The sequence below is a fragment of the Mastomys coucha genome, unplaced genomic scaffold (genome assembly GCF_008632895.1).
Source record: "Mastomys coucha isolate ucsf_1 unplaced genomic scaffold, UCSF_Mcou_1 pScaffold21, whole genome shotgun sequence".
In the NCBI taxonomy this organism is placed as follows: domain Eukaryota; kingdom Metazoa; phylum Chordata; class Mammalia; order Rodentia; family Muridae; genus Mastomys; species Mastomys coucha.
Window position 1 is genome coordinate 90,935,870 of NW_022196904.1, and position 26,644 is coordinate 90,962,513.

At 48.3% G+C, this 26,644-nt stretch overlaps 3 protein-coding genes across 16 annotated transcripts in view; 1 reads left to right on the plus strand and 2 right to left on the minus strand.

The window, feature by feature from the left end:
* Numa1 (nuclear mitotic apparatus protein 1) overlaps nt 1-19,635 on the plus strand; it is a 74,824-nt gene extending 55,189 nt beyond the window's left edge. For 8 of the 9 annotated variants that reach the window (XM_031387611.1, XM_031387608.1, XM_031387606.1 and 5 more), the window contains exons 12-26: nt 23-163; nt 1,327-1,449; nt 1,546-4,851; nt 5,500-5,541; nt 11,705-11,773; nt 13,254-13,373; nt 13,462-13,680; nt 13,788-13,945; nt 15,108-15,354; nt 16,195-16,426; nt 17,035-17,171; nt 17,853-18,029; nt 18,226-18,342; nt 18,435-18,638; nt 18,941-19,635. In XM_031387611.1, coding sequence (XP_031243471.1) covers nt 23-163; nt 1,327-1,449; nt 1,546-4,851; nt 5,500-5,541; nt 11,705-11,773; nt 13,254-13,373; nt 13,462-13,680; nt 13,788-13,945; nt 15,108-15,354; nt 16,195-16,426; nt 17,035-17,171; nt 17,853-18,029; nt 18,226-18,342; nt 18,435-18,638; nt 18,941-18,952 — 5,304 coding nt within the window. In that variant the 3' untranslated portion in view covers nt 18,953-19,635. The remainder of the gene's footprint in view (nt 1-22; nt 164-1,326; nt 1,450-1,545; nt 4,852-5,499; nt 5,542-11,704; nt 11,774-13,253; nt 13,374-13,461; nt 13,681-13,787; nt 13,946-15,107; nt 15,355-16,194; nt 16,427-17,034; nt 17,172-17,852; nt 18,030-18,225; nt 18,343-18,434; nt 18,639-18,940) is intronic. The other variant, XM_031387614.1, reaches the window with a different exon arrangement.
* A 230-nt stretch (nt 19,636-19,865) lies between these two features.
* On the minus strand, nt 19,866-23,869 carry Il18bp (interleukin 18 binding protein). 2 transcript variants are annotated; one of them, XM_031387642.1, is made up of 6 exons: nt 22,955-23,869; nt 21,980-22,048; nt 21,470-21,649; nt 20,969-21,092; nt 20,734-20,881; nt 19,866-20,532 (listed from the first exon to the last, which is right to left on the minus strand). In XM_031387642.1, the coding sequence occupies exons 2-6, from the start codon at nt 22,005-22,007 to the stop codon at nt 20,386-20,388; spliced, it is 627 nt and encodes a 208-aa protein (XP_031243502.1). In that variant the 5' UTR covers nt 22,008-22,048; nt 22,955-23,869; the 3' UTR covers nt 19,866-20,385. The 2 variants fall into 2 exon arrangements, with proteins under 2 accessions (XP_031243502.1, XP_031243501.1); XM_031387641.1 differs by having other exon boundaries at nt 22,311-23,869.
* A 117-nt stretch (nt 23,870-23,986) lies between these two features.
* The window catches only part of Rnf121 (ring finger protein 121), a 71,251-nt gene continuing 68,593 nt past the window's right edge, over nt 23,987-26,644 (minus strand). For 2 of the 5 annotated variants that reach the window (XM_031387619.1, XM_031387623.1), the window contains exon 9: nt 23,987-25,325. In XM_031387619.1, coding sequence (XP_031243479.1) covers nt 25,205-25,325 — 121 coding nt within the window. In that variant the 3' untranslated portion in view covers nt 23,987-25,204. The remainder of the gene's footprint in view (nt 25,326-26,644) is intronic. The other 3 variants (XM_031387621.1, XM_031387620.1, XM_031387622.1) reach the window with 2 other exon arrangements.

Below are 26,644 nucleotides of genomic sequence, written 5' to 3' on the forward strand. Positions count from 1 at the left end.
TTTCACCCTGCTTATATCTCAGGTGCGAGAGTTTGCAAACCACTTACAACAACTGCAGGGTGCATTCAACGACCTGATGGAGGAGCACAGCAAGGCTTCTCAGGAGTGGACAGAGAAGCAGACTCGTCTGGAAAATGAGCTCAGCACAGCCCTCCAGGACAAGGTAACCCTCGGCTCTGGAGCTGCTCACGTTTTCCACATGTAGTTCACCATTCTGCTGGGTTCTGGAGTGATGAGTTGCCTTCTCAGGGTTTGGTAGTTTGTGTAATAGGTTGGGTGCAGTATACCTGTGAACTCTGGGATGGGCGAAGTGTGGATCTTGGAAAAGTTAATCAATCTCTTAGGGGAATGATACTTTGTTAACAATTGTGTGATCGAAGGGCAACTGTTAGGTTTCTTTGTACTTGATGTCAAAAGTATATCAGAGATAGTTTTTTTTCATTCTGGAATATTTGCATAGACATTATAAGTTGTTCATTCCTTTATCTAACATCTAAATCACTCTGAACTTTTGTTTTTTTTTAAAGTAGCCTAGCTCCGTAGCCCAAGCTGGCTTTGATTCTGTCCTCTAGTCTCTGTCTCCTGTGTACCAGAGTTACAAGAGTCTGCCACAATAATTTGTTAAAATTTTAAAACTTTCTTTGGTATCTTGTTTGGAGCTCAGAAAGCTTTGGGTTTGCGATTGTTGGATTCCAGATTTCAGACTAGGGATGCCCAGTCTGCAATACTGTTGTTACTAAGAGCCTAGCTCTGCCACTTCCTAACCTATGGGCATATCACTTAAGAGTCTGGGATCATGAGTGTTTTTTGTAAAAGGGACAGTAGAGACTCCCTGCGAGCCCTGTGGGTGGGTCAGGAGGTCAGAGCATATCCATCGTATTGCTTTGTGCCCACAATTGAAGGAGAGTAGATGCCAGGCTGAAGCAGATGAGGCTAGGCTGGCGTAGATGCCTGGGGTTGGTTTTTAAGCATTTGGTTAGTGTCTAAGTCAAGACTTGTCTGAGGAAGGCTATGTGGTAAGTAAGCTTTGCACATTTTGACTTAAATTTACGAATGTAATTGGGAGTAGAAAGTCAAGTTCTCAGGAAGTCCAGACCTATGATTTCTGTTGATATGCAGGGTATGGGAAGCAGGTTGGTTTTTGAACTCTCCATTTTAATGTCTCAGTTCCTTGAGTTTTGGGGAGCCCTTACTCCCAGTTCAGACTCAGGGGTTCTGAGGATTTTCTTCTGAGCCAGGGCAAAGGGAAATCTAGGGGACAAGATGATTGAGTCTCTGGTGACTGTTCTCCTTCTCTGTTTACGTGGGTCTCTTGCTTACTCCAAGAAATGTCTTGAGGAGAAGAATGAAATCCTTCAGGGAAAGCTTTCCCAGCTAGAAGATCAAGCAACTCGGCTGCAGGAGAGCCCAGCCTTGGAGAAGGGTGAGGTGCTGGGTGACGCCTTGCAGGTAGGAATAGAAGCAGTCAGTAAGGCAATTTGATAGGGTTGATTCTTGGTGTTCTTTGATAGGATTGATCCCCATTTTGTCTCTTTATCCCAACAGCTGGACACTCTGAAGCAAGAGGCAGCCAAACTTGCCACAGACAATACCCAGCTCCAAGCTCGTGTGGAGACTCTGGAGTGTGAACGTGGCAAACAGGAAGCCCAGCTGCTTGCTGAGCGGAGCCGCTTTGAAGAAGAAAAGCAGCAGCTGGCCAGCTTGATTGCTGACCTGCAAAGCTCCGTCTCTAACCTCAGCCAGGCCAAAGAGGAGCTAGAGCAAGCCTCCCAGGCTCAGGGGGCTCAGCTCACTGCCCAGTTGACCTCTATGACAGCACTCAATGCCACTCTGCAGCAGCAAGATCAAGAGCTGGCCAGCCTGAAAGAACAGGCCAAAAAGGAACAGGCTCAGATGTTACAGACCATGCAAGAGCAAGAACAGACTGCCCAGGGCCTCCGCCAGCAGGTGGAGCAGCTGAGCAGCAGCCTGAAGCTGAAGGAGCAGCAGTTGGAAGAGGCATCCAAGGAGCAGGAGGCAACCAGACAGGATCACGCCCAGCAACTGGCCATCATTGTTGAGGCTCGAGAGGCCTCACTAAGGGAACGGGATACTGCTCTCCAGCAGCTAGAAACATTGGAGAAGGAGAAGGATGCCAAGCTGGAGAGTCTGCAGCAGCAACTTCAGGCTGCTAATGAAGCTAGGGACAGTGCACAGACCTTGGTCACACAGTCCCAGAGGGAGAAGGCAGAGCTGAGCCAAAAGATAGGAGAGCTCCATGCCTGCATTGAAGCTGCCCACCAGGAACAGCGTCAGGCCCAAGCTCATGTGTCAGAGCTAGAGGCTCAGCTGAAGGCTGAGCAGCAAAAACCAGATGAGAGAGAAAAGGTGGTTCAGGAGAAGGTACAGCTCCAGGAGCAGCTCCAGGCCCTTGAGGAGACATTGAAGGTTACCAAAGGCAGCCTTGAAGAAGAGAGATGCAGGGCTGCAGACGCCTTGAAGGAGCAGCAGCGCCGTGTCACTGAGATGCAGGCAGAGTCTCGAAGCCTGATGGAGCAGCGCGAGCAGGAACAGAAGGAGTTAGAGCAAGAGAAGGCTGGGCGAAAGGGGCTGGAGGCCCGGGTACAGCAGCTTGAAGAGGCTCATCAGGCTGAGACCGGAGCCTTACGGCACGAGCTGGCAGAGGCCACAGCTTCCCAGCACAGAGCTGAGAGTGAGTGTGAGCAGCTCATCAGGGAGGTTGAGAGCTGGCAGAAGCGTTTTGAAGCTAGACAGCAAGAGGAGGCAAGGTTCAGTACTATGTTCCAGGAACAGCTGATGGCTTTGAAGGGGGAGAAGACTGGCCAAGAGGTCCAGGAGGAGGCAGTAGAAATCCACAGTGAAGGCCAGGCAGGCCAGAAACAGAGTCAGCTAGCCCAGCTTCATGCCAGTCTGGCCAAAGCCATCCAGCAGGTCCAGGAGAAAGAAGTGAGAGCACAGAAGCTGGTAGATGATCTCTCAGCTCTTCAGGAGAGGATGGCTGCCACTAACAAGGAGGTGGCCTGCCTGAAGGCCTTGGTGCTCCAGACAGGTGAGCAGCAGGAGACAGCCTCACTTGAGCTGCTCAAAGAGCCCCCGAAAGCTACAAATAGAGAATCTGACTGGCCATTCTCTAGTACACAAGCAACACTAAAGGCTATGGAGCGTGAAGCTGAGCAAATGGGCAGTGAACTGGAGAGGCTGCGGGCAGCACTGATGAAGAGCCAGGGCCAGCAGCAAGAGGAGCGTGGGCAGCAGGAGAGGGAGGTGGCACGGCTGACCCAGGAGCGGGGCCAGGCCCAGGCTGACCTGACTCAGGAAAAGGCTGCCAAGGCAGAGCTTGAGATGCGGCTGCAGAACACCCTCAATGAGCAGCGTGTAGAGCGTGCTGCCCTCCAGGAAGCACTGGCCCATGCCCTGACAGAAAAGGAAGGGAAAGACCGAGAGCTTGCCAAACTTCGTGGGCAAGAGGCAGCTCAAAGAACAGAGCTGAAGGAGCTTCAGCAGACTTTGGAACAGCTGAAAATACAGTTAGTTGAGAAAGAAAAAGAGCACCCTGCAGGGGGTACCAGTGGAGAAGATGCAAAGACAGAGGCGCCAGGCCCTGAGTTGGAGGCACTTCGGGCAGAGATCAGTAAGCTAGAGCAGCAGTGTCAGCAGCAGCAGCAGCAGGTTGAAGGGCTGACACACAGCCTGGAGTCTGAGCGTGCTTGCCGGGCTGAGCAAGGCAAAGCCCTAGAGGCACTGCAGGGCCAGTTAGAAGAGAAGGCTCGAGAACTAGGGCATAATCAGGCTGCCTCAGCTTCAGTTCAAAGAGAGTTACAAGCCCTTCGTGCTAAAGCCCATGACCATAGCAAAGCTGAGGAAGAGTGGAAGGCCCAGGTAGCCCGTGGCCAGCAGGAAGCTGAGAGAAAAAGCAGTCTTATCAGCAGCTTGGAAGAGGAGGTATCCATCCTGAATCGCCAAGTCCTAGAGAAGGAAGGGGAAAGCAAGGAGTTGAAGCGCCTGGTTGTAGCTGAATCAGAGAAGAGCCAGAAGCTGGAAGAGAGGTTGCGCCTGCTTCAAGTAGAAACAGCCAGCAATAGTGCCCGAGCAGCAGAGCGCAGCTCAGCTTTACGAGAGGAGGTGCAGAGCCTCCGGGAAGAGGTGGAGAAACAGCGTGTAGTTTCAGAGAACTTGCGGCAGGAGCTGGCCTCACAAGCAGAGCGAGCTGAGGAATTGGGCCAAGAATTGAAGGCCTGGCAGGAGAAGTTTTTTCAAAAGGAGCAAGCTCTCTCTGCCCTGCAGCTGGAGCATACCAGCACACAGGCCCTGGTAAGCGAGCTGCTGCCTGCCAAGCACCTTTGTCAGCAGCTGCAAGCTGAGCAGGCGGCTGCTGAGAAGCGCTTCCGGGAGGAGATAGAGCAGAGCAAGCAGGCAACTGGTGGGCTACAGGCAGAGCTAATGCGGGCTCAACGGGAGCTTGGAGAGTTAGGATCTTTGCGGCAGAAGATTGTTGAGCAGGAGCGAGCAGCCCAGCAGCTGCGGGCAGAGAAGGCCAGCTATGCAGAGCAGCTGAGCATGCTGAAGAAGGCTCATGGCCTGCTGGCAGAGGAGAACCGGGGGCTGGGAGAGCGGGCCAACCTTGGCCGGCAGTTTCTGGAAGTAGAGCTAGATCAAGCCCGGGAGAAGTATGTCCAAGAGTTGGCTGCTGTGCGTACTGATGCTGAGACCCACCTGGCTGAAATGCGGCAAGAAGCACAGAGTACTAGCCGGGAGCTGGAAGTGATGACTGCCAAGTATGAAGGTGCCAAAGTGAAGGTCCTAGAGGAAAGGCAGAGGTTCCAAGAAGAGAGGCAGAAACTCACTGCCCAGGTAAGGTGTCCTTGCTATGTGTTCTGTATTTTGTAGGCCTCCCCTTGCCTCCCATCCCAGATCTATACTGCAGTATCCTGCCTGCCTTAGTTCATTGAGTAGCAGAAAAAGAAAAGTAACCAGTAGAATCCCAAGTTTGTCTGAAAGAGGATGTTAATGAAATGACAGAGAGAGTGGTTGGTGGTGCATGCCTGTACTCCCAGCATTTAGGAGGCTAAGTCAGGAGGAGGATCATGAATTTGAGGCCACATAGGGGTTGCATGGTCAGACCCCGTTTGAACTTCTACAGTCACCCTCCACCCTTCAATAAGGACAATATCTAAGGCCTCCTTTTCTTTGAAAACTGATTCTGAAGAGTCAAGTTGACTAGCTTTTTGTTTCTTTGGTGTTTTAAAACAGGATCTAATGTAACTCAGGCTATCCTTGAACTCCCTATATACATAAAGATGGCCTTGCACTCTTGATCTTCCTGTCTTCACCTCCCAAGTATTGTGATCACAGGCCTAATATGTCCTGTATCTGAATCCAGTTGGCCTACACCCCTTCACCCCTCACTCCCATTCTCTGGGTGAAGTATCAGAGCCCAAGTGAGGTCAGTCTGGCGGTGGCTGCATCTCACTATCTCCATTACTTCTCCCCCATGCACAGGTGGAGCAACTAGAGGTATTTCAAAGAGAGCAGACTAAGCAGGTAATGCCTGGGGTTCTCGATAAATGCTGGCTGCTTAAGCGGTGACCAGTCTCGGTGCATGACCCCGGCTGCAGCTTGCTCCGCCAGCTCCTGTTGTGAACTGTTTGTGAAAGGCAGGGTCAAGCCATGGAGTCCAGGCCCAGGCTGCCCAGGAGTACAGTGTTATAGGTCCTCTCTGGGGCCTCATCCTACCCATCCCAGGTCGGCCTCTCCCCTTCTGTCCTTTCTTTCACCTATCAGAGGGGTAGCATAGTGTCATCTTTCCTGGTGACACCAAAACCTCCCAGGTCCTGTTTTAAGTTAAGGAGACTAATCCAAGAGGAAGCAACAGATTTTTATGCACAGATTTATATGGCTTTGTTTACATTATTGCCCTTCTTTCCTACAAGTTTCCAAGGTATGAAGGTGACAAATGAGGCAGCCCTTGGAGGACAGGGAACTTGACCAGCTCAGAAGATTCAAGCCACTCTACTCCGGAGCCTTATCCCAGAGCCTTACTCACATAGAGCTTTCTGGAACATGAGAAGTAGAAAGGGTCTTCCCCAGATAGGCCATGAGATCTCTCTGCCTCCATCCCTCTCAGGCCCCTCTGTCCTCCTTAGTTAGCAGGCTACAGAGCTGATATTTAGTGATCTGCCTGCGTAGGCCTGTAGGCGAGTAGAGGACACTAGATCTCATTACAGATGGTTGTGAGCCACCGCGTGGTTGCTGGGAATTGAACTCAGGACATCTGAAAAAGCACACAGTGACCTTAACCTCTGAGCCATCTCTCCAACCCCAGAACACTTTCTCTACTCTCCTTTCTAGTCTCTATAGACATTCTAAGAAACTGGGATGATGAAATTGGAAAGCAAGCAGTTAGCAATGGAGCCTTTTGCCTCATCCTCTGCTGCCTGTTCATGCCTAAGCTCCCGTGATGCCTGGAGGAAACAGGGGTGCTTGTGGCTGTTATGATCCTTATGCTCTTTGTGGTAGTTGGGGGAGGGGCTTGGGAGTGTGTGCTGCCCTGCTCGTCTCCAGCATTCTTTTCTACCAGTGCTAACCACAGTGGCCATGCTGCTAGCATCTCTAACATCCCTGAAGATTGGAAAGAGGTCTGGGGGCTTTGCTTTGGCTCTTTTGGGGGAGGAGGGAGAAATGAATGTACTTTGACAATGTTTGTTAGCACCAGAGTAGGTGTCCTGTTCTTTTCTGTTTTTTTTTTTTTTAATTCTTTTTGTATGAGTATTTGCCTATATAGGTGTATATGCATTGTATGCATACCTGCTGCCTGCAGGGACCAGAAGAGGATGTTAGATCCCCTGGAACTGGAGTGATAGTTCATTTTGAGCTGGCATGTGGGACCTGGGAACCAAACCTGGGTCTTCTAACAAGAACTTGTAGAACTTATAACTACTTAGTCATCTCTCCAACCCCATAGGTGCTCTGTTCTTGCCCCAAGCTTTCTAGGTTGGGCTTGGGGAGTAGGACATAGTAGAGATGTATAGAGATGGTGACTCTGGAGAGTCAGGTATTTATTTTGGTGGCAGTTTGGTCAGGTGACCCTGGTAACATCCACCTCAAGCTCTGACAACCTTTGGACAGCAGGGTGTTACCCTATGTAGAGAAAGGGTCTGAGGATAATAATGGGTGGGAGAAACCCTCTGGTTAGTCAGAGGAACAGAACTGATTGGATCTATATTTATCAAAAGGAGATGTATTACAGTAGCTGACATGCTATGGTCTGGCTGTTTCAATAGTAGCTGTCTTTTGATGGAAGAGAAAATAATCTGGTGGCAGTTCAGTCCAATAAAGCTGATGCTGCAGTTGGTCTTTGGTCTGTATTGGAGTCCCCGAAAAGTAGGTTCTAATACTCACAGAGGAATGTCTCAGCGGTAGGATAGATAAACTTGCCACCAAGATTGTGGGCAAGAAGGCAAAAAGCAAAGCTTCCTTCTGTGTCCTTTTATATGGGCTACCACCAGAAGGTTTGCTCAGGGTTAGAGCGGTTCTTCCCACCTCAGATGATCCAGTCAGGAAAACCCTTGTAGATGTGCCCAGCTACTTGGGTTTTATTTGATTGCAGATGTTGTCACATTCAAAGCCAAGATTCGCCATTATGTACAAGTCCACCTCTTGTCCACTTGACCCATGATCATATCTCCTTAGGCTTCGTCTAATTTCCAGATGAAGATAACTGGGCCATAATTATGCCTAACAGGCACTATCTATCCCATGTACAACTGCAAATGCATTATATATTTTAGAGTAGATGGCACTGTTCTTTGCGTGACATTCTTGTAGGGTCTCACAACTTAAAAATAACCACTGATGTTACCTCTCTTTATGTTGCATCACATGATAAACCAAGGAATGGGAAGACAAATATCTATTTAAAATGTCTATATATACATAAATATAATTTTAACAGAATATGAAAAAACACTTCTGTCAGTTATAATTCTTGTTTCTGTAGCTGGTCTCCTAGTTTAGCTCAGCGGCTCTCAACCTGTAGATCAGGACGCCTTTGGGAGTTGGATGACCCTTTCATGGTGTTGTATATTGTATATCTTGCATATCATTGTGATTCATATTAAGAAAATTACAGTTATGAAGTGTCAGCAAAAATAATTATATGGTCGGGGTCACCACAACATGAGGAATGGAAGTGTCACAGCATTAGGAGGGTTGAAAACCACTGCTTTAGCTGTTTTTTGTAACATTACTATATTGCACACTGATTCAAGCATATACCTAACCTCTGGAGAGCCCTACCCCAACCCTCCTGGCATTGTAACTGGGTCTTCAAAAGGCCATTCAGAATGCATCCTTCAGGATAGTGGAGATCATGATGAGTGGATTCCATGAACATGGGCCACTGTCGTACTTCTCTGGCTGCAAAAATGAGTTCGTTAGTCAAGAAGCAATACTGTGTGGAATATCATGATGTTGGATAAGGCATTCTGTAAATCCATGATGGTAGTTTTGGCAGAAGCATTTTGTGCAGGAAAGGCAAATCCATAACCAGAATAATTACCTACTCCATTAAAGCAAAGTTCCGTGTCTGTCTGTGCTGCTAGCAGATCTGGCACTCAGCAGCATCTGTAAGCCAAGTTGACCTTGGTGATGGAAGTCTGTAATGTGAGCCCACTATAACCTCCATCTCTGCTCTGTGGCCACTTTGTTCATGGACCTTTTAGGCAATGACAGGTATGGCTGGGGGGAAAAGGCTCATTATCCATAGAATGAATAGAATCATTCTATCTACTTGATTATTCAGCTTCTCAGTTGAGGTTACCCTTTGATTAGCATTTACATAGGACATAAGTATCTTCACGCCCTTTCCTGTTTGGAGAGATCTATCCACATACTTCCTAGATGTCTTTCTTCTTACCTTTTCCAAGTCTCCAGCCATTCTGTCTGCTACAGCCCATGAATCTGAACAACTGGCTGGCCATTTCTCCTTCTAAACAAAATGGATGACCATATGTACTGCCTAAAGTTCTATGAATATTTCTCTTTACCTGCTATTTTTCAGGGTTGTCCCAGAAAAGGGTTGTAATGCTGCAGCTGTCCATTTTTGGATGCTGCCGACATAATGTATAGAACCATCAGTAAACTAGGCCCTAGTCTTCTCTTTTTCAGTCAGTGGATCATAGGACGCACTCTGTGATGCTGCTGGTTCAAGCTTGGGAGCAGAAGGCATTGTAACAGTAATAGAGGCAGTAGGCATTCTCTAAGGGAGGATACTTGTCTGCAAATAATGGTAGAACCTTGCTCCAAAATCTCTTGAGTACCATTGGGTCTGCTGGTCCAAGTGGTAGACAGAGCAGCCTGCATAGAAACCTGGACCTTTTGAAGAGCCTTCTCCTGTTCAGGCCCCACACAAAGCTAGCAGCTTTCCAGGTCACTGGGTATATGGGCTGAGTAACACACCCAGGGGAGGAGTGTGCTGTCTCCAGAATCCAGATAGGCCCACTGAATGTTTTTGCTGCTTTCTTGGTGGTGGGAGAGGCCAAGTGCAATAACTTATCCTTCACTTTAGAAGGAGTATCTCTGCATGCCCCACCACTGGACTCCTCTAAGAATTTCTCTGAGGTAGAAGCCCTTTAATTTTGATTGGATTTATTCCCTATCCTCTGATACCCGTATATTACCAACAAGTCCAAAGTATGCTACTTCCTGCTCACGTGGTCCAATCAGCACAATGTTGTCAATATAGAGGACTAGTTTGATGTTTTGTGGAAGAAACAGATAATTAAAATCCCTTCAAACTAAGTTATGACACAGGGCTGGTTAATATATCCCTAAGGTAAAACTTTATAAAGGTATATTGCTGTGCTTGTCAATTGAAAGCAAATTGTTTCTGGTGGTATTTATGGTCAAGTATTAAGAAAATGACAGGGGCTGGTGAGATGGCTCAGCGGGTAAGAGCACTGTTTGCTCTTCTGAAGGTCATGAGTTCAAATCCCAGCAACCACATGGTGGCTCACAACCACCCATAATGAAATCGGATGCCCTCTTCTGGTGCATCTGAAGACAGCTACAGTGTACTCATTTATAATAATAAATAAATCTTTAAAAAAAAAAAAAAGAAAATGACATTTTCTGGATCAGTAGCTACATAGCATGTACCAGGAGATGTGTTAATGTGCTCAAGTAAGGATACCATATCTAGTAGAGCAGCTGCATTTGGAGTCACTACTTTAAGTTGCAGTAGTCAAACTGTCATTCTCCATGATCCATTTGTCTTCTGCACTGGCTAGATGAGAGTTAAAGGGAGGTGTGGTGGGAGCCTTCCCCTCTACATCTTTCCCGGGTAGAGGCAAGTCTTGACAGCTCACTCACTCCTCAACTGTCATAGCCCTCACTCCACAGGTGAGGGAAGCACTGTGCACATTTTGCCAACTTTATCTTACCACCTGGAAAAACCACCACAGGATGAGTTTGAGGAAATACTGGCCCCACTGTGAGTTGGACTTCAGCCCAAATTCCATTAATCACCTGACCTCCATAAGCCCCTACTTTTACTGGAGGGCCGGCCACACTGTTTCTTGGGATCACCTGGAATCAGCATTAATTCAGAACTAGTATCCAACAGACCCAGAACGTTAGATTATTTACTCTCTCTGGTTTACAGTTACCCTTGTAAAAGGCCATAGGTCTCACTGGGGAAGGACTGGACTTTCTGTGTTTTATCAAAGTTCTTCTCCCAGGGGAAGAAGGAGTTCACTCATAGTGTTCTGTGTCTGCAAACAGGTTCAAGTCTGGTTCACTGGCCAAGATTCCCTATTGCCACAGTCCAGTTTACCCTTTCTTTCATTTGAGGATTAGTGAGGGCATGTCTTCTGGGCCTTTCCATTGTGGAGGGCTTAGTTTACACACCATACCCATTCAAGCATTACAGTTTCCCTGAACTTGAAAATAGCCATCAGCAGGAGTCCAAGGGAGATAAAGCACATACAGCTCCTTTTCAGTAGGTCATCTTTTGACAAATACTTCATCAAACTTTTGACATCTTTTTTTAAAAAAAAAAAACTGTGCATGCTTTCAAATTAAATCCAGAATCTCTACTCCGTGAGCCAATATCAGTAAACTCAGTTTGATCTTTTGTAATGTTCCTTCCACCATTATCCCCACACTCTTAAAATCCATCCCCACACAAATTCCCCAGACTTAATACTTGAATGAATTAGCAAAGCCATTTAGCTCCTTAGTGGTGTTGTACACCTCCTTATTGACCCTGTAGGAGCCTGCTTAGTTTTAAGTTTGGTTATAAATTATTGAGCAGTGTTGTCTTGCCATCCCAAATAATAGGATCACATTCTTTAACCAATACATGGCCTTAATTTAACTGTTGACACCTTCTGAGGCTAGGACTTGAATTTTGGTTTTAATTCTTCGAAGGCAAACTTAGAAATCTTTAGACTGATATGCATATCCAGAACAAGTGAGTGAGGGCAAGCAGGCAAAGAACAAAAACGTCTTTCTATGTCCTTTTATGTGCGCTGCCTCCAGAAGGGGTGGCTCAGATTTAAGATGGATTTTCCCACCACAAATGATACAATCAAGAAAAATCCCTTCTAGCTGTGCCTGGTTGCTTGGGTTTTAGCTGTTTGCAGATGTGGTCTAGTTGAAAACCAAGATTAGCCATTACATCGTCTTGTTCTTTTCTGCTCCTCAGGTGGAAGAACTGAGTAAGAAGCTGACAGAGTATGACCAAGCCAGCAAGGTGCAGCAACAGAAGCTGAAGGTGGGGCAGATGCATGACAGGCCTGTCCTCTGACTGACTCAGAATGACAGGGTGGAAGAAGGTCTTCTCTAAGCCCTTGGGCTATGTTAGTATGGGGCCAGAGCAAGAGCACCCTGTGGGGCCTGGTTGCCCAGGAGCCCTTCCTGGGCCTCAGAAACCTGGGCTTTATCTTCAGGAATCTCTCACAGAAAGGCCTTCTTTTTATTACAGCCATTGTGCTTTTCAGTTAAAACAAATTCAAGGCACAGGTATAGTTCAGTGGTAGAGCACCACTTGGTGCATAAAAAAACCCTAGGTTGAGTTTCCAGCACCTCAAAAACGAGGGAAATTTTTTTAGTTCTTGATTTACCCTAGCCACATTTTCCTAATCAGTAGGTGAATGGCTAATGACTACAAGACAGAATAAGACCAATTCCTCCATCCCAGAAAGTTCTGTGGAAAAGCCCTGTTCAAAGTAGTTGGGGTTCAAAAGCTGAGAGTGTCAGCAATTCTTAGTCTTAGAATGCATTTTCCCCACCTTGGGATGGGAGACAGGGTCTAATTATGCAGCCCTAGTACTGGAATTACTTGGCATGTGCCATAATGACCAACAGTTAACACTTTTAATCCTTCTAATCCTGTTTCTGTCTTTGTTCCAGTGTTTGCTTTTTGTAGCTCTAAGCTTCCCATCCCTTAGTTAAGGGCAAAGGATCAGGCACCAGTTCCACTGGGACTTGTGTAGCACATAGTGGGTCCCAGATAGAGGAGCTTGGAGCTTCAGTTTTCCTTCTCAGCTTCCTTGCCCATGGGCTGCTGTGAACAATAAGTAGGTTCATCATGTTCCTTCTTAGGGGTTGTTATGAGCTACCAGATGTAGGAGAGTAGATGGGGATGCATCCACCCAGTACCTGTAGTAAACTAAGCTGATACTGCAGGTAACAGAATTAGTATGGTCCTCTTAGGAGGCAGTGCTGGCATCGTAAATGAGCCAGCCTCCACAGTTTTGGAGTAGGTGGATGAAGTTCAAGTCTTACTGTACTGTACTCAGTATGACCTTGGTCAGTTTGTCTAAATCTCTGATCTTTCTTCTTCTCTAAAACAAGGATAAAAGTTATTTCTTGCAGTGGTTTGGAGAAGTGAGTTCCTGTCATTGACATGCATATGCAGTTGTCTCTATACTAGAGTATTCTCTGAAGATCAGTTTCTGTTCCCTTGGGAGAGATACTTGGTGCTTGGCGTCATAGATGGCAAGTGGAACTGTGAGATGTATTAGAGCCAGCAGATGGTCAGCAGTGTGTCCACTGGAGGGTCTGGGAGGAAGAATGTAATTGTTTTGTAGGCTGCATTGGGGAGAATGTGTGTATTGGGCTGAGGTGTCCTAAGTGTCCTGAAAATATATTTGAGGAGGATTCTGAAGTACCTGTGGAGACTGAGCAGCAAGAGCAGGCCAGTGAGTTTGGGTACAGTAATCAGAGTTTGCTTGTTTTGATTGACTTCTCAGGCTTTCCAGGCCCAGGGAGGTGAAAGCCAGCAGGAGGTCCAGCGCCTCCAGACCCAACTGAATGAGCTGCAGGCCCAGCTGAGCCAGAAGGAGCAGGCAGCTGAGCATTACAAGCTCCAGGTAAGGGGCCAGGAGCTGTCCTGCCCTGCCCTTCTTCCTGACCATTTATTTCTAGGCTTTGCCACACACACCCTGTCTGTCCACACAGATGGAGAGAGCCAAGACCCATTATGATGCCAAGAAGCAGCAGAACCAAGAGCTGCAGGAACAGCTTCAAGATTTGGAGCAGCTGCAGAAGGAGAACAAGGAGCTGCGGTCTGAAGCTGAACGTCTGGGTCGTGAGCTGCAGCAGGCTGGGCTGAAGACCAAGGAAGCTGAACAAGCCTGCCGTCATCTTACAGCCCAGGTGCGCAGCCTGGAGGCCCAGGTAAGCAACTACTTTAAACAGAAGCACCTCATCTCTGTACTGATGCACTTTATACCTCCTCTCCAAGGCCACCCCTATTCTAGGGCTCTCTTTATTTTACTTCCTAGGTTGCCCATGCAGACCAGCAGCTTCGTGACTTGGGCAAATTCCAGGTGGCAACTGATGCCTTAAAGAGCCGTGAGCCTCAAGTAAAACCCCAGCTGGACTTAAGTATTGACAGCCTGGATCTGAGCTTGGAGGAGGGAACCCCATGCAGTGTTGCTAGGTCAGGAGACATGCCTCTCTATCCTGTGCCTGTTCACTGAGTGTATGCTATTCTAGCCTGTGGTTCTTCTATGATGACAGATGCCTGCTTAGGGCACAGTAGAAGTGAAAAAGAGGTGAGGTAGAACAGTTAGGAAAGCCTTGGAGGAAGCTTTTATGAGTTTTGATAACTCTACAGGTGGGCAGAGGTGGATGAGCAGCATGCAGTGTGAGGCCGAATAGGCCTGAGAGACTGGACTAGACTGATAAACTTCAGAAGTGCTGAAATTTAGGACTATAGGTTGTATTTGCATCTTAGAGTTTCCTGACAGTAGTGAAGTCAAGGTTAGCAGTACAGTTACTGTTTCTATCAAATGTATACTGTACTGTGTGCCAGTTTTCTGAGTTCTTGGAACAATTACAACTTCATTTTTCCCCTAGCAACCATTTTAGGCTCTATTCATTCTCTCTCCTTAAACAGCTATAACTAGGCTTTAGGGGGATCCACAGTGATAGAGCCAGCTTTGAACCTGGCAGCCTGTCCTGAGTTTTTGCTTGTCACTACTTTTCAGTGTCTCTCATGGCAGTCTTAGTCTACGTGAGATGAGCTGAGGCTGAGGGAAGGGAGTGTCCAGCTAGGAGAGCTTCTGAGAATGTTGACTGTGGTTGTGTATGGTAGAAAAGGTCCAACTACACCCACGTACATGGCCTAGTAACCTGTGAAGGTGTCCCAGCTTAGTAAAATAGGAGATAGAGGAGAAAGAACAGGCAGAGGAGTTTAGAATAGGCCCTGCTAATTGTTGAGCAGTTGTGGCACCTGGGGGAGGTCTGGGCCCATAGCTATCTGACCCGAAGAGCAGGGTTTGGGCTACGGTAGAGAGATCAGCAGGGTTAGGAGCAGCCAAGAGTCGACTGAAAAGCCAGGCGGTGGTGTCGCATGCCTTTAATCCCAGTGCTTGGGAAGCAGAGGCAGGGGGATTTCTGAGTTCGAGGCCAGCCTGGTCTACAGAGTGAGTTCTAGGACAGCCAGGGCTATACAGAGAAACCCTGTCTCAAAAGACCAAAATAGATACAGATGATATAGATATAGATATAGATATAGTGAGAGTCAGTTTGAAGCAAGGAGACAGACACAGTGTCTTCTAGCTCAGGGTCTGCATCCCAGCAAATACTTTTTTCTACAGCAAGCTGCCTCGTACCCAACCAGATGGTACCAGTGTCCCTGGAGAGCCAGCTTCGCCCATCTCCCAGCGCCTGCCCCCCAAAGTGGAATCCTTGGAGAGTCTCTACTTCACCCCCATTCCTGCTCGGGGTCAGGCCCCCTTGGAGACTAGCCTGGACTCTCTGGGGGATGCCTTCCCTGATTCCGGCCGTAAGACCCGCTCTGCTCGCCGCCGTACCACACAAATCATCAACATTACCATGACCAAGGTTAGGTTACTGGGCATAGGACTGTTGGATTAATACCAGTTCCTATCCAGGGGTCATAAATCAGGAACACTCAGGTATGATCAACATCTTTTAAAAAGGGTATATAGATTTGTTTATTTTTAATTTTATTTATTTTTAAATTTATTTATTTTATATATACAATTGCTCAGTTCTCATGCATATCAGAAGACAGAATCAGATCCTATTACAGATGATTGTGAGGCACCTGCTAGGAATTGAACTCAGGACCTCCGGGAGAGCAGCCAGTGCTCATCTCTCCAGCCCCTGGTCTCTCCTGCCTGACAGGAAGACAAAGTAGAATTTAGCAGCTAATCCTGAGCCTCTGGCACCCCCATGCAGCCAGGATGTAGCTTGGTGTGGCTCTCAATGGTCTGCTACTCTGGACTTAGATTCTCTCTTTTTCCCCATCTACAGTACGTTGGGGAACAGGTGGAAAGGTGCTTTTATGCCCTCTACTACTAAAATAATGTAGATGATATTCAGACCTTTGGAACCTTGGGTCCAGTGACAGCAGAGGTTGTGGGCTGTGTCCAACTAGATAGCTTAGGAGATAGGGGTTCTGGTTCTTAGCCTAGCTACTTCCTAGCTGTGTGACTAGAGGGTACTCACCTTGCTTTATCTCTGAAATAAGCAGTAATGCCTCCTTCAAAATGATGTGAGTAGAAAGAAGTCTTGGCAACCTCGGCACCTTTCAGGATGCTTCTGGCTGTATGGCCTGTTTGCACACTTGCAGTGTAAAGCAGCGTGGTTTCTGAGAGCTTTGGGGCAGAGGGAGGTGGTACTACTTTATAGTGTTGCTGCAATGATTTGTCCTTCCAGAAACTAGATATGGAAGAGCCAGACAGCGCTAACTCATCCTTCTACAGCACGCAGTCTGCCCCTGCTGGTTCCCAGGCCAACCTGCGAGCCACTTCTTCCACTCAGTCTCTGGCCCGCTTGGGTTCTCCTGATGATGGCAACTCCGCTCTGCTTAGCCTGCCTGGCTACCGGCCTACCACACGAAGCTCTGCTCGTCGCTCCCAGGCCAGGATGTCCAGTGGGGCCCCCCAAGGTGAGGAGACTGCAGGGATTTACCAGAATCCCAAACTAGACTGGAAGCAGATCTTGGTATGGGGAAGAGGAGGCAAGTTTCCAAAAGCTCAAGGCAGGCCTCCTAGCTGCCCTCACTCACCTGTGCTAGGACTGCAAGGGAGCAAGTCTGAAGTGGGGATGCTCACCAGTTGGTTAATATCCCCACACAGTTCCAGTGCAAGTTGATACTTGTGGGAGTCCTCCAAGCTACTTTCTGGGAAACCGTGGGCTTGGGAAAGTCAGGCTGCCCAGCAGGTTCTTGGAAGTTGTCTTTAGGATCTATGGACCCTCCCTGATTATCAATTCATGACCCTCAGTTTCTCTTGGTTTGGGGCACCAAGTCTTGGCAGGTGAATAAGATGCTACAGCCTCTGGTCATGAACTCTTCTGATCCTCCCCTGAGAAAGCACTTCCATGTGACAAATGGTTTGGTGTGCCACTTTTGCTGTGCAACATCAGTACAGAACTTGTGTGTCCAGCCCGAAGCCCCTCAGGAAGGTGGGAGGGAACAGTGGCAACAAGTGCCTGGCCTGATTAGTAGACAGTGTACTAGCAGCCGTGTTTGCCCTAACTTTCTGTGCTCCATAGGAAGGAATAGCTTCTATATGGGCACTTGCCAGGATGAGCCTGAACAGCTGGATGATTGGAACCGCATCGCAGAGTTGCAGCAGCGCAACCGAGTATGCCCCCCGCACCTGAAGACCTGCTACCCTCTGGAGTCCAGGGTGAGATGTGAGGTTACCTCAAGACCCCCCATAATGACGTTAGTGGCTAGCCTGACTATCTAGTCATGGACATTTTTGGTCTACTGGGAAGGTCACTCTCATGCTTCGACATGGAATAGCTGGCAGCTGTCACTCAGGTGTGAAGTCAGATACGACTGCTTGGAACTGTTAACTGTTCATCAGGAAGGAAGGAGCTTTAAGGATCCAGCTTGAGCCCTAGTTCCTCTTGCTCTATACAGTTGGGCCCTGTCTTAGTCAGGGTTTCTATTCCTGCATAAACATCATGACCAAGAAGCAAGTTGGGGAGGAAAGGGTTTATTGAGCTTACTTCCACATTGCTATTTTTCACCTTATCACCAAAGGAAGTCAGGACTGGAACTCAAGCAGGTCAGGGAGCAGGAGCTAATGCAGAGGCCATGGAGAGATGTTCCTTACTGGCTTGCTTCCCCTGGCTTGCTCAGCCTGCTCTCTTATAGAACCCAAGACTTCCAGCCCAGGGATGGCACCACCCACAAGGGGCCCTACCCCCTTGATCACTAATTGAGAAAATGCCCCACAGCTGGATCTCATGGAGGCACTTCCCCAACTGAAGCTCCCTTCTCTGTGATAACTCCAGCCTGTGCCAAGTTGGCACACAAAACCAGCCAGTCCCATTGACTGTTGGCCTCGTGTCCCATGCAGCCTGCCCTGAGCCTGGCTACCATCACTGATGAGGAGATGAAAACTGGAGACCCCAGGGAAACCTTGCGCAGAGCCAGCATGCAGCCAACTCAGATCGCCGAGGGTACTGGCATCACTACCAGGCAGCAGCGCAAACGGGTTTCCTCAGAGACCCACCAGGGCCCTGGCACTCCTGAGGTAGGTGATGTGTACATCTGTTTTGTTCTCTTTAGCACTGTACCCAGGTATGAATCAGCTCACCAAATCTTAGTAGTGAATCAGAAGGAAGTCTCTTTCCAAGAGCATATGTACAGACTGTTGGAAAGGCCTCTGTCAGAGTTAGGGAAGGCATGTCCTTTTGCCATTATCTGCCCAATTGTCTTCTGCCTCACAGTCCAAGAAAGCTACTAGCTGCTTTCCACGCCCCATGACTCCCAGGGACCGGCATGAAGGACGTAAGCAAAGCAGCAGTGCTGATGCCCAGAAGAAAGCAGCTCCCATTCTCAAACAGGTTAGTCCAGGACCCGAGGGGAAGAAGAAAGGCCAAGTGAAGCCTTGCTGGTAGAGTCCAAAAGCAGCAGGCTAACAGACCATCCCCCACAGATGGACCGGCGTCAGTCAATGGCTTTCAGCATCCTTAACACACCCAAGAAGCTGGGAAATAGTCTTCTAAGGCGAGGAGCTTCAAAGAAGACCCCAGCAAAGGTCTCCCCCAATCCTCGAAGTGGAACCCGCCGCTCTCCACGCATTGCCACCACCACAGCTGGCACTGCTACTGCTGCTGCCACTCCTCGGGCCAAGGGCAAGGTAACACAGTAACAGGAAGGCCATCCTCTAGACTACTCCATAGGGCAGCATTCAAGGCAGGGCCAAGCCAAACCACTGGAGGAGGGTGGGGCACAGGAGGTACCCTCTGCCTTGGTTAGACATTCATAATTGAGGACCCCACACTTCTGAGGTGTTGCTGACAACTGATAACTTAAAGTAGGTGTTTATGAGACCCCACAAAGGGAGAGGTCCAGTCAAGGGTTTTCTGAACTAGTCAATAGAGGTTGGCAACACAAGACTTAATCTGGCCAAGTGGCCAAGTGACTGTCTTTCTTTTGCAGGCAAAGCATTAAAGAGTCAGTACCAGTGCACGAGTGGCCCCACATGCATTGTCAGCACGGGCCTTGCCTGGTCCTTTTCCTTCTACTGTCCCTCAGTGCCTTCTCTCAGCTCCCAGAGACGATGATGTTTGCCTGCATCCTGGCCTGGTACCTGGACTTTTCACTGGTGCCTTCTAGGCATCTTTCAGAGCTGGCCCAGGAGGCTTGGAGCTTGGACAGTGTGTGGTCTTCTCCCTATCTTGCCTCCTGAATTTTTTTTTTCCTTGTTTTGGAAAAAAAGTCTTACTTTTGCAACATAACTAGATTTGAGACTGGATTCTTGAGCCCAGTCTTCCTTAGTCTCTGGACCTAGAAGGGACCACTGGAGAAGCAGGCTTTGCTTCCCTGCTGTTCCTGGTGGCTGGGCCTAGCAGGGGTTTTTGCTCTTGAAGCCCAGGATTGGGCATGACCTGGTAGGAGCCTCTGTTCTTACCTACTTCCATATACAGCTGCCTGGAGGATGCTTTTTTCCAGGACAGATAGATCCTGGGTCTCAGGGGTGGGATAGGGGGCAGCCTTCAATGGCAGCTCATACTTCACCTTCCCCAGACTTGCACTGGGGTAGGATATGGAATGATGGGATGGTTTTTAAGGGCTGGGGATGGATCTTTTCTAAATGTTATTACTTGTAAATAAAGTCTATTTTTCTCCCTTGAGTGCTAAGCTCTTTGGGTCAGTATGAGGTAAAACAGCTCTTTGGAGCCTGAGTTTGGTCTTTCCACATTCTATTTCTGATCCCCTTTCCTAACTAGTATTATGGGCTGTTTTATATTTCAGGGGTTCGTGTTATTCTGAATTTCTGTTTGGCAAGAGGCAGTGTCCCGTGATCCCTCCTAAGTCAGGCAGAGTTCCTGAGGACAGTACCAGGGCCTAAAAAAATAAGACCTTGAGATGCTGCAGCTTTATGAGGACTTATTGTGGACCCTGCAGAAGACACAGATTGACAGATACAATTGTGATCTGAAGCAGCCATTGTCCCATCCCCTCCTTGGGAACAGTACATTAGGGGCAAACTAGGAAAACAAAATCACCTGTAAAGAATGAAGTCAAATAGTGCAAATAGTGGTCAGAGCTGAGTGTGGATATTGCCAAGGTTACATTTCAACTAGGCTTCAGGGTTAACCTGTTGGCCTGGGGCAGGATGTGGGAAATCTGCCAGGCAAGCATCTCAAATTACATGTTGAGTGTAAGCAGAGCTATCACTTGGCTAAGGTGTCATCAGGTCTCAGAGGTTCCAGAACACCAGTGGGATGATTAAGACATTAGAAAAGCTAAACAGGATGTACGGACAGAAGGACAAGCAGGAAGAACTCTAAGGACTTAATTACTATGATAATCTAGGTAGAAATGAAGCTTGAGTTTGAGGTCCAGCTGCAGAGAGGCAATCACAGCCTATGGTGTAGACTTCACCCTCTAGGTAGATGAGAGCCAGGCTCCCCGGTCAAGGTCATGCTGTGGTTGGCTTCATTCCACCCCAGGCTTGCTGATCTGGGTTCTGGGCTGTGGCTGGAGAGGGTTTCTTCAGAAGGGGACGGGGCTGTCTTCAGCCCATCCTGGAGAAGTAAATGCACACACAGTAAGCTAAGGAAGAGCTCTTGCCACTCCTGTCACTGCAGCCCCAAGTTCCTTGCTTCCACCTCTGGCTGATCTCACAACAGTCACTAGCTTACAGGTTGTACTGGAAAAGCCAATCCTTTCTTCCCCAGGTAGTAGCATTCCTCCCATTCCTGGATGCCTTTTTTCAGGTTCCTTACCCAGAGCTGGGCCAGAATGATGTGATACTGGGCCACCTGTCCAGGATCCACAAACAAACAAGAGAAGTTGGTACTTCGTAGGGTAGGGCTCAGTTCTTCCAGCACCAAGGCCCTGTGCAGCCAGGTGCTTGTATTCCTGTGCTCCCGACTAGAGGAGCAGAAGGAAACCATGAGAGGGTTGCAGGGCCGAGGAGGAGGAAGGTCTTTCTTCTAGCCTGACTATCATATCCCTTACCTTGTGTGACCCTCCCTCAGCCGGCCTGGGAGGTGCTCAATGAAGGAACCATTGCCCAGCCAGTAGAGGATGCTGAAGAAGGGGAAGCGGCTGCAGGCAGTACAGGACAAAGTCAGAGTTCCATCTAGGAGCACATTTGACTGTTAGTTATTCCATAAAACAAGAGGCCCCTAGCTGCCAAGCTCTACGTAGTCATAAGTCAGAAACATATAATACCTGTGTTGTACCTACATAAAATGATAAAGGGGCTATGCCCTGGAGTACCTTGCAACCAAGGCCCTGCAAGGGTTCTACATTGCCTGTGTCTGAGTTCTCTTCTATAGGAACTATCTGGGGAGGTGGGCAATAGAAACCATTCTACACAAAGCCAAGTTGGCATGGCTGGAGCTTCTTGGCAGGTTGGAGGTATGCTCCCAAGTCAACCCAACCCCCCAGCCCTGTGTTCACAGCCTGCCGCTGACAACTAAATCCTCTTGAGCTCCCATGATACTTGTTCCTTACTCAGTGGCACTTCTTTCTCTGGCCAGATCACATCCAGTGCTGGGTAGACTGCTGGAGACCAGGAAGAGCATGGGTCCTTTGAGCGTCCAGTTAAAACACTGGCAGTTGTCTGAGGTGCAGATACGGCTCTGACCAGAATGACATGAACATACAAAAGCAGGACCCACCAACAACTGGTGACTGAGGAACAAATAGTTACAGATGTAAATAACAATAAAGCTCAGCATCCTAGCACCTATCTTAGTTGGGGACAAGCTGCTACTTAGGCTGGGACAGACCTCAACCCAGGTATTCCTAGGCTCTCACCAGGAATCAGGGTGGGTGAAGCCCTTTAGCCCCCACCTTTCAGCAAAGGAGCCCAGAAATGGAGCCACAGCCAAAGTAGCTACATAGAAGCTTACAGCAATGGTAGAGTTGGATGGAACTTCCTGGGGTGTAGAGGGTGAGGGTGATAGCAGAGTTAGCCACATAGCTCCATTCCTTTAGGAGCCACAAAGCCCAATGTCCCACCTGCTGTCCAGCAGTGTCTTGTGGTCATGATGTGTCAGGAGCAAGCAAGTCTGATATCGGTGACTTCCTCTGGAAAAAATACGTAAAAGCTAGCCCTACATCTCGGGTTCTTTCCCTCAGGCAGTGTTACTGACACCCATTTGAGCTTCTGCTAGTTTAAAGGGCAGGCCTCTAGCCACCAGCTGGGCTATCGCACTTAAGACACTGCTGGTGTTACCTAGTAACAATTTTCTCTCATACCAGCTCCAAACAGCACTTATCCATTAAGTGGTTCCCCAATCCAGCCGTACCCATTAAGAAGGAGAGAAAACACTAAGAGCCAGGGACTTACCTGGGGAGCAACTTGCCGGCTCTTGTTCTGGGAAGAGCAGGCAGCAGTCACTTCTAGGAAAGCTCCGCCTATTTTCACTTTCACTTTCTCAGTGTTCTGCCCTCCCCCCACCCCTTTTTTTGTTTGGTTTTGTTTTTCCAGACAGGGTTCCTCTGTGTAGCCTTGGCTGTCCTGGAACTCACTCTGTAGACCAGGCTGGTCTTGAACTCAGAAATATGCATGCCTCCCAAGTGCTGGGATTAAAGGCATGTGTCACCACTGCCCAGCAAGTATTCTGCCCCTTGACCCAATGCCCACATTAGATCCCAGGGCCCCTCTCCAAACTTACTGGGATCCTCTGTCTACCCCACTCCCACTAAGATCAGCTAAGGGATGAGACAGATCAGTCTCTCACAGGTCTGTACTGTCTTGCCTCTTCCACCCTTCACAGCCAACTTTCTATAGGGCCAAGCCTTTAATATTTATTGGTACTGGGAGCCCCAAATTGAATCACTGACCTTTTTACATTCAATGCCTCACAAACATCCTAGCTTCTCTCAGGCTCCCCGACCCCCATCCCTCACTCCAAGGTCAGTCTCCACACACAGCCACAGCCACAGCCACTTGTATGCAGGTTCACTTACAGTCAGTTTCGATCGTCCTACCTGGCTCTTAAGCCTTGGATGCTTCTGGGAGCTCCAAGGCTCAGTGTAGCTGCCTGGACCCAAGAAAATCTCACCACAGGAAAGAGCAACTTCCCTGCCTGGCTAGTGTACAAAACTCCCAGCCAAACTGAGTGCTAACCCCAAACAGCCAGGAAAGCACTTCAGCAACACTGGCTCCAGTAGCTCAGACTTGAAAAGAAGATTAGAATAAAACAAAATCCTGAAGCCATGCTCCCTGAATGTGCCAGAACCTGTTGGGGCAGAAAGACCAATGCATGTACTTTTGGCAAAGTGCTGTGGTCTTAGGTTTGTGATTCTGTGATCAGAGGGTAGAGCTGGTGACAAGTGGGACGGATCGGGTTGGAAGGACCCGTGGGAATAGATTCATACCTGGTTCAGATGCAGGAGGCTAAAAGCTGTCTTTTATGTGGCACATTCACATTTCCTCTCTTCTGAATAGTCCACCTACCCTCTACCGCCTAGGCTGCAGAATTCAGGGAAAAACTCCCTCAGAATCCAGGATCTCTAGGAGTTAGGTCCAGAAGTTGTGCACCCCCACAAACCCAGAGGGGGATCTCTTAGTCCACTGGGATTTGGGTAGGGGTGCAGGAAGAGGAACTGAGCTGTACCTTACAACAAGAAGACTAAAGGTAAAACATGGAAGCAGCCTTCACCTTAGGGAGAGGGGAGAGCAATACCATAGGAAGAGTAGCCTGTCTCTGGGCCTTTTGCTCAGCTTCCATTCCTTTGAGGATGGAGGGAAAGAGGGAGCCACAGCTGAGTAGGAACAGGCTGAGTAGTAGGGGTAGCAGGTACTAGTCTCAAACTGAGGGTGGAGTGCCACTCAGTCTGAAAGGGGACCAGTGAGGCAGGGCCCCTAATGCCATAGGGCAGGAATCACACACACCGAGGGAAGGATGGGTGGGAAGGTAATACCAATGACTCCAGGTCGCAGCTCCCAGTTGGGGTACAAGAGGCCAAGATTCCCATGGGTCCCGAGAAAGAGATGGCAAAAAGAAAAGCAAATGGATGTCCAGCTTTCCAACCCAGCTCATGGAGCTTTATTCAGATGCGATGACAAGATCCTGTTTGGTTCTTGTTGCCTTCAAATGGGCCAGGCCAAATTTCTCTAGAAACCCAGTGCTGCTGACCCATGATGCCTTCCCCTTTTCTTCAGACTTCCAGGATTATAGTTAGGCCTGCTTAGAAGCCCCTTTTCAGAGCCCATGTTTACCCAGGCCTTATTCTTCCTATGCACTCACCATTTAACGTCAGGCCTGGGAAAAGCCCATAAATGACCAAGCCTACATAGGGATGTTTTCTGGGCTGGGAATCCTGCTTAGCTTCAAGGGCACACTGATGACTGGCAGAAAACAGAGATCCATTAGTCTGTCTGCTATGTGCATACACAAACATACACACTCTTAGGCCTTCAGAAAGGAAGTGGTATGCAGAGTAGCCTTTGGCACATGCCAACACTTCCACACTGAAGGGCACATTTGCACAAGAAGCTGCAACATTCGCTGCTGCCCAAGTAGCTCCCACAGCCTAAGGATACATAGATTGCTTTATACCCTGCCTGGCGACGGCCCTGCTTAGAGGCAGGTTATCCATGCTGCTCATACTTTTAGCTGTTCCAAAGCATGTCAGGGAATTTCGAGGCCACAGGGCTTCCCTAGTTGGAAAAGTCATTGATTTTGCCACACCCAGCCTTTAGTTTCCAGACAAAAAGGCAACAGAGTCATACACAACACCTATCTTATGTCCAGAGATGAAGAGACCCTTTACCACTCAGTGCTGATCTGGCACCAGTGTGAGCTCTTCTACACTGAGTGCAAACCAGGCTTGAGCCTTGCAGAGGGGAGGGAAGGGAATGGAAAGGGTAGGCTGAAGCACTCAGTGCTCCTTCTCAGCCAGAGGTGAGAAGACTCCTCTCAACCAATAATACCGCAGCTTTGCCCTACCCTGTCAAGCAAGGGTAGGCCTGGAGGTGGGGGACAATTTCTATGCTCCACAATAAAAAAATTTAAATATATTCATCAAAATAATTTTCTTTTAAAAAGCCCCCACTGCTGACAGCCCCACTGGCTGGTTCTCCATCATTTCCCCTCCAACCCAGACACAGCTGGGGAGGTCCTGAATGGCCCAAGTGCCTTTGAGTCTTTTCCACCCGAGTCTTTGTGGGCAGCAAGGAGAGTGCCCTGAGGTCCATGGTGGGTGGGGTGGGTTCTCCAATGATGTGGTTTCTGATTATTCCAGGCCCAGGATGTAGCTGATGCCTTGTACCAGGCCAATGATGACAGGCTGCCAGGCTACCAAGTATCGAAGCCAGTCTAGCAGCTGTCCATACATGACATGAGGCCTTTCCCAGCTGTTAGACTGTTAAGGATCACACTCAATATACAATAGCTGTTAAGTTTATCCAGCATGGTAGGAAGGCCTTCTCGGGTCTGCCCAGAGTTTTGTTTTGTTTTATTTTTTAAAAGATTTATTTATTTTTTATTTATATGAGTACACTGCAGCTGTCTTCAGACACACACTAGAAGAGGGCATAAGATCCATTACAGGTGGTTGTGAGCCACCATGTGGTTGCTGGGAATTGAACTCAGGACCATCTGGCAGAGCAGTCAGTGCTTTTAATTGCTGAGCCATCTCTCTAGCCCCTGCCTAGAGTTTTAAGCTCCTCCATAGCTCAGTAAAAATAAAGCTACTCAATTCTCTTCAGCTCTCTAGGTTGGAATGAAAGGTTGAACCCAGAAAATCAAAGGAAGGAGGGCAGAGGGGACTGGAGACAGAAACGAGAAATGGAGAGGTAAAACAGATACACCACCTTCTCAGAAATAACAAACAGCCTAGCATGAGGCTGACAGACATGACACTCCAGACAAACCCATGACAGAAAAGGCTGGGAATAGGTTACACTTAACAACTTCCCTCCCTACCTTTTTTTTTTTTTTTTTTTTTTTTGGTGCCTTTTCCAGACAGGGTTTCTTTGTATAGTTAAGGCTGTCCTGGAACTCACTCTGGGGACCAGCCTGGCTCAAACTCAGAGATCAATCTGCCTCTGCCTCCCAAGTCCTGGGATTGAAAGGTGAGCAACCCCGACCCCAGCTAACCAGTAGTCTCCTACTTTGCCACTGATCTAGCTATATTCCTGGCCCCCAGAAGGTTCTTGCCATGTACAAAATTTAAGGTTTTCTCCATCAAGGAAAAGACTGAGTCTATTGGCATGTTGTGTACAAATTTCCTTCCAGATAAAAGCTTTCTTTCATCTTGGCAAAAAGCTTGTTAAGAAGTAAGTTATTCAAGAGGTAAAAACATCCCACCCAGCAGGGAAGCTCCTTAAGCCCAGAAAGTAAACAATTTAAAAGCTTCAGGAAGTTCCTGAAACCAAGCAAATATACTAGGCCACTCTTTCCTCAAAAGTATATAAGCAGTGAAACTTGCTGCTGAGTTTCCTAGCAGACTCTGAGTTAAGCTGAGCTGCTGAACTGCCCAGAAGAGGCTCAGGCCAAGTCAACTGCCTGCAGGGAGTTTGAGGTCTGTGACTTTCAGCAGCCATCGTCTATAGTAGCTTTTGGTGGTGCAGCTATCTTTGAGTCATTTCTGCCCCTACAAATAACCCATCACAAATAAGTAATACCAATAAAACTCACTGGTTCACTAAGTTGGACTTGGGGGGAGCGGGGG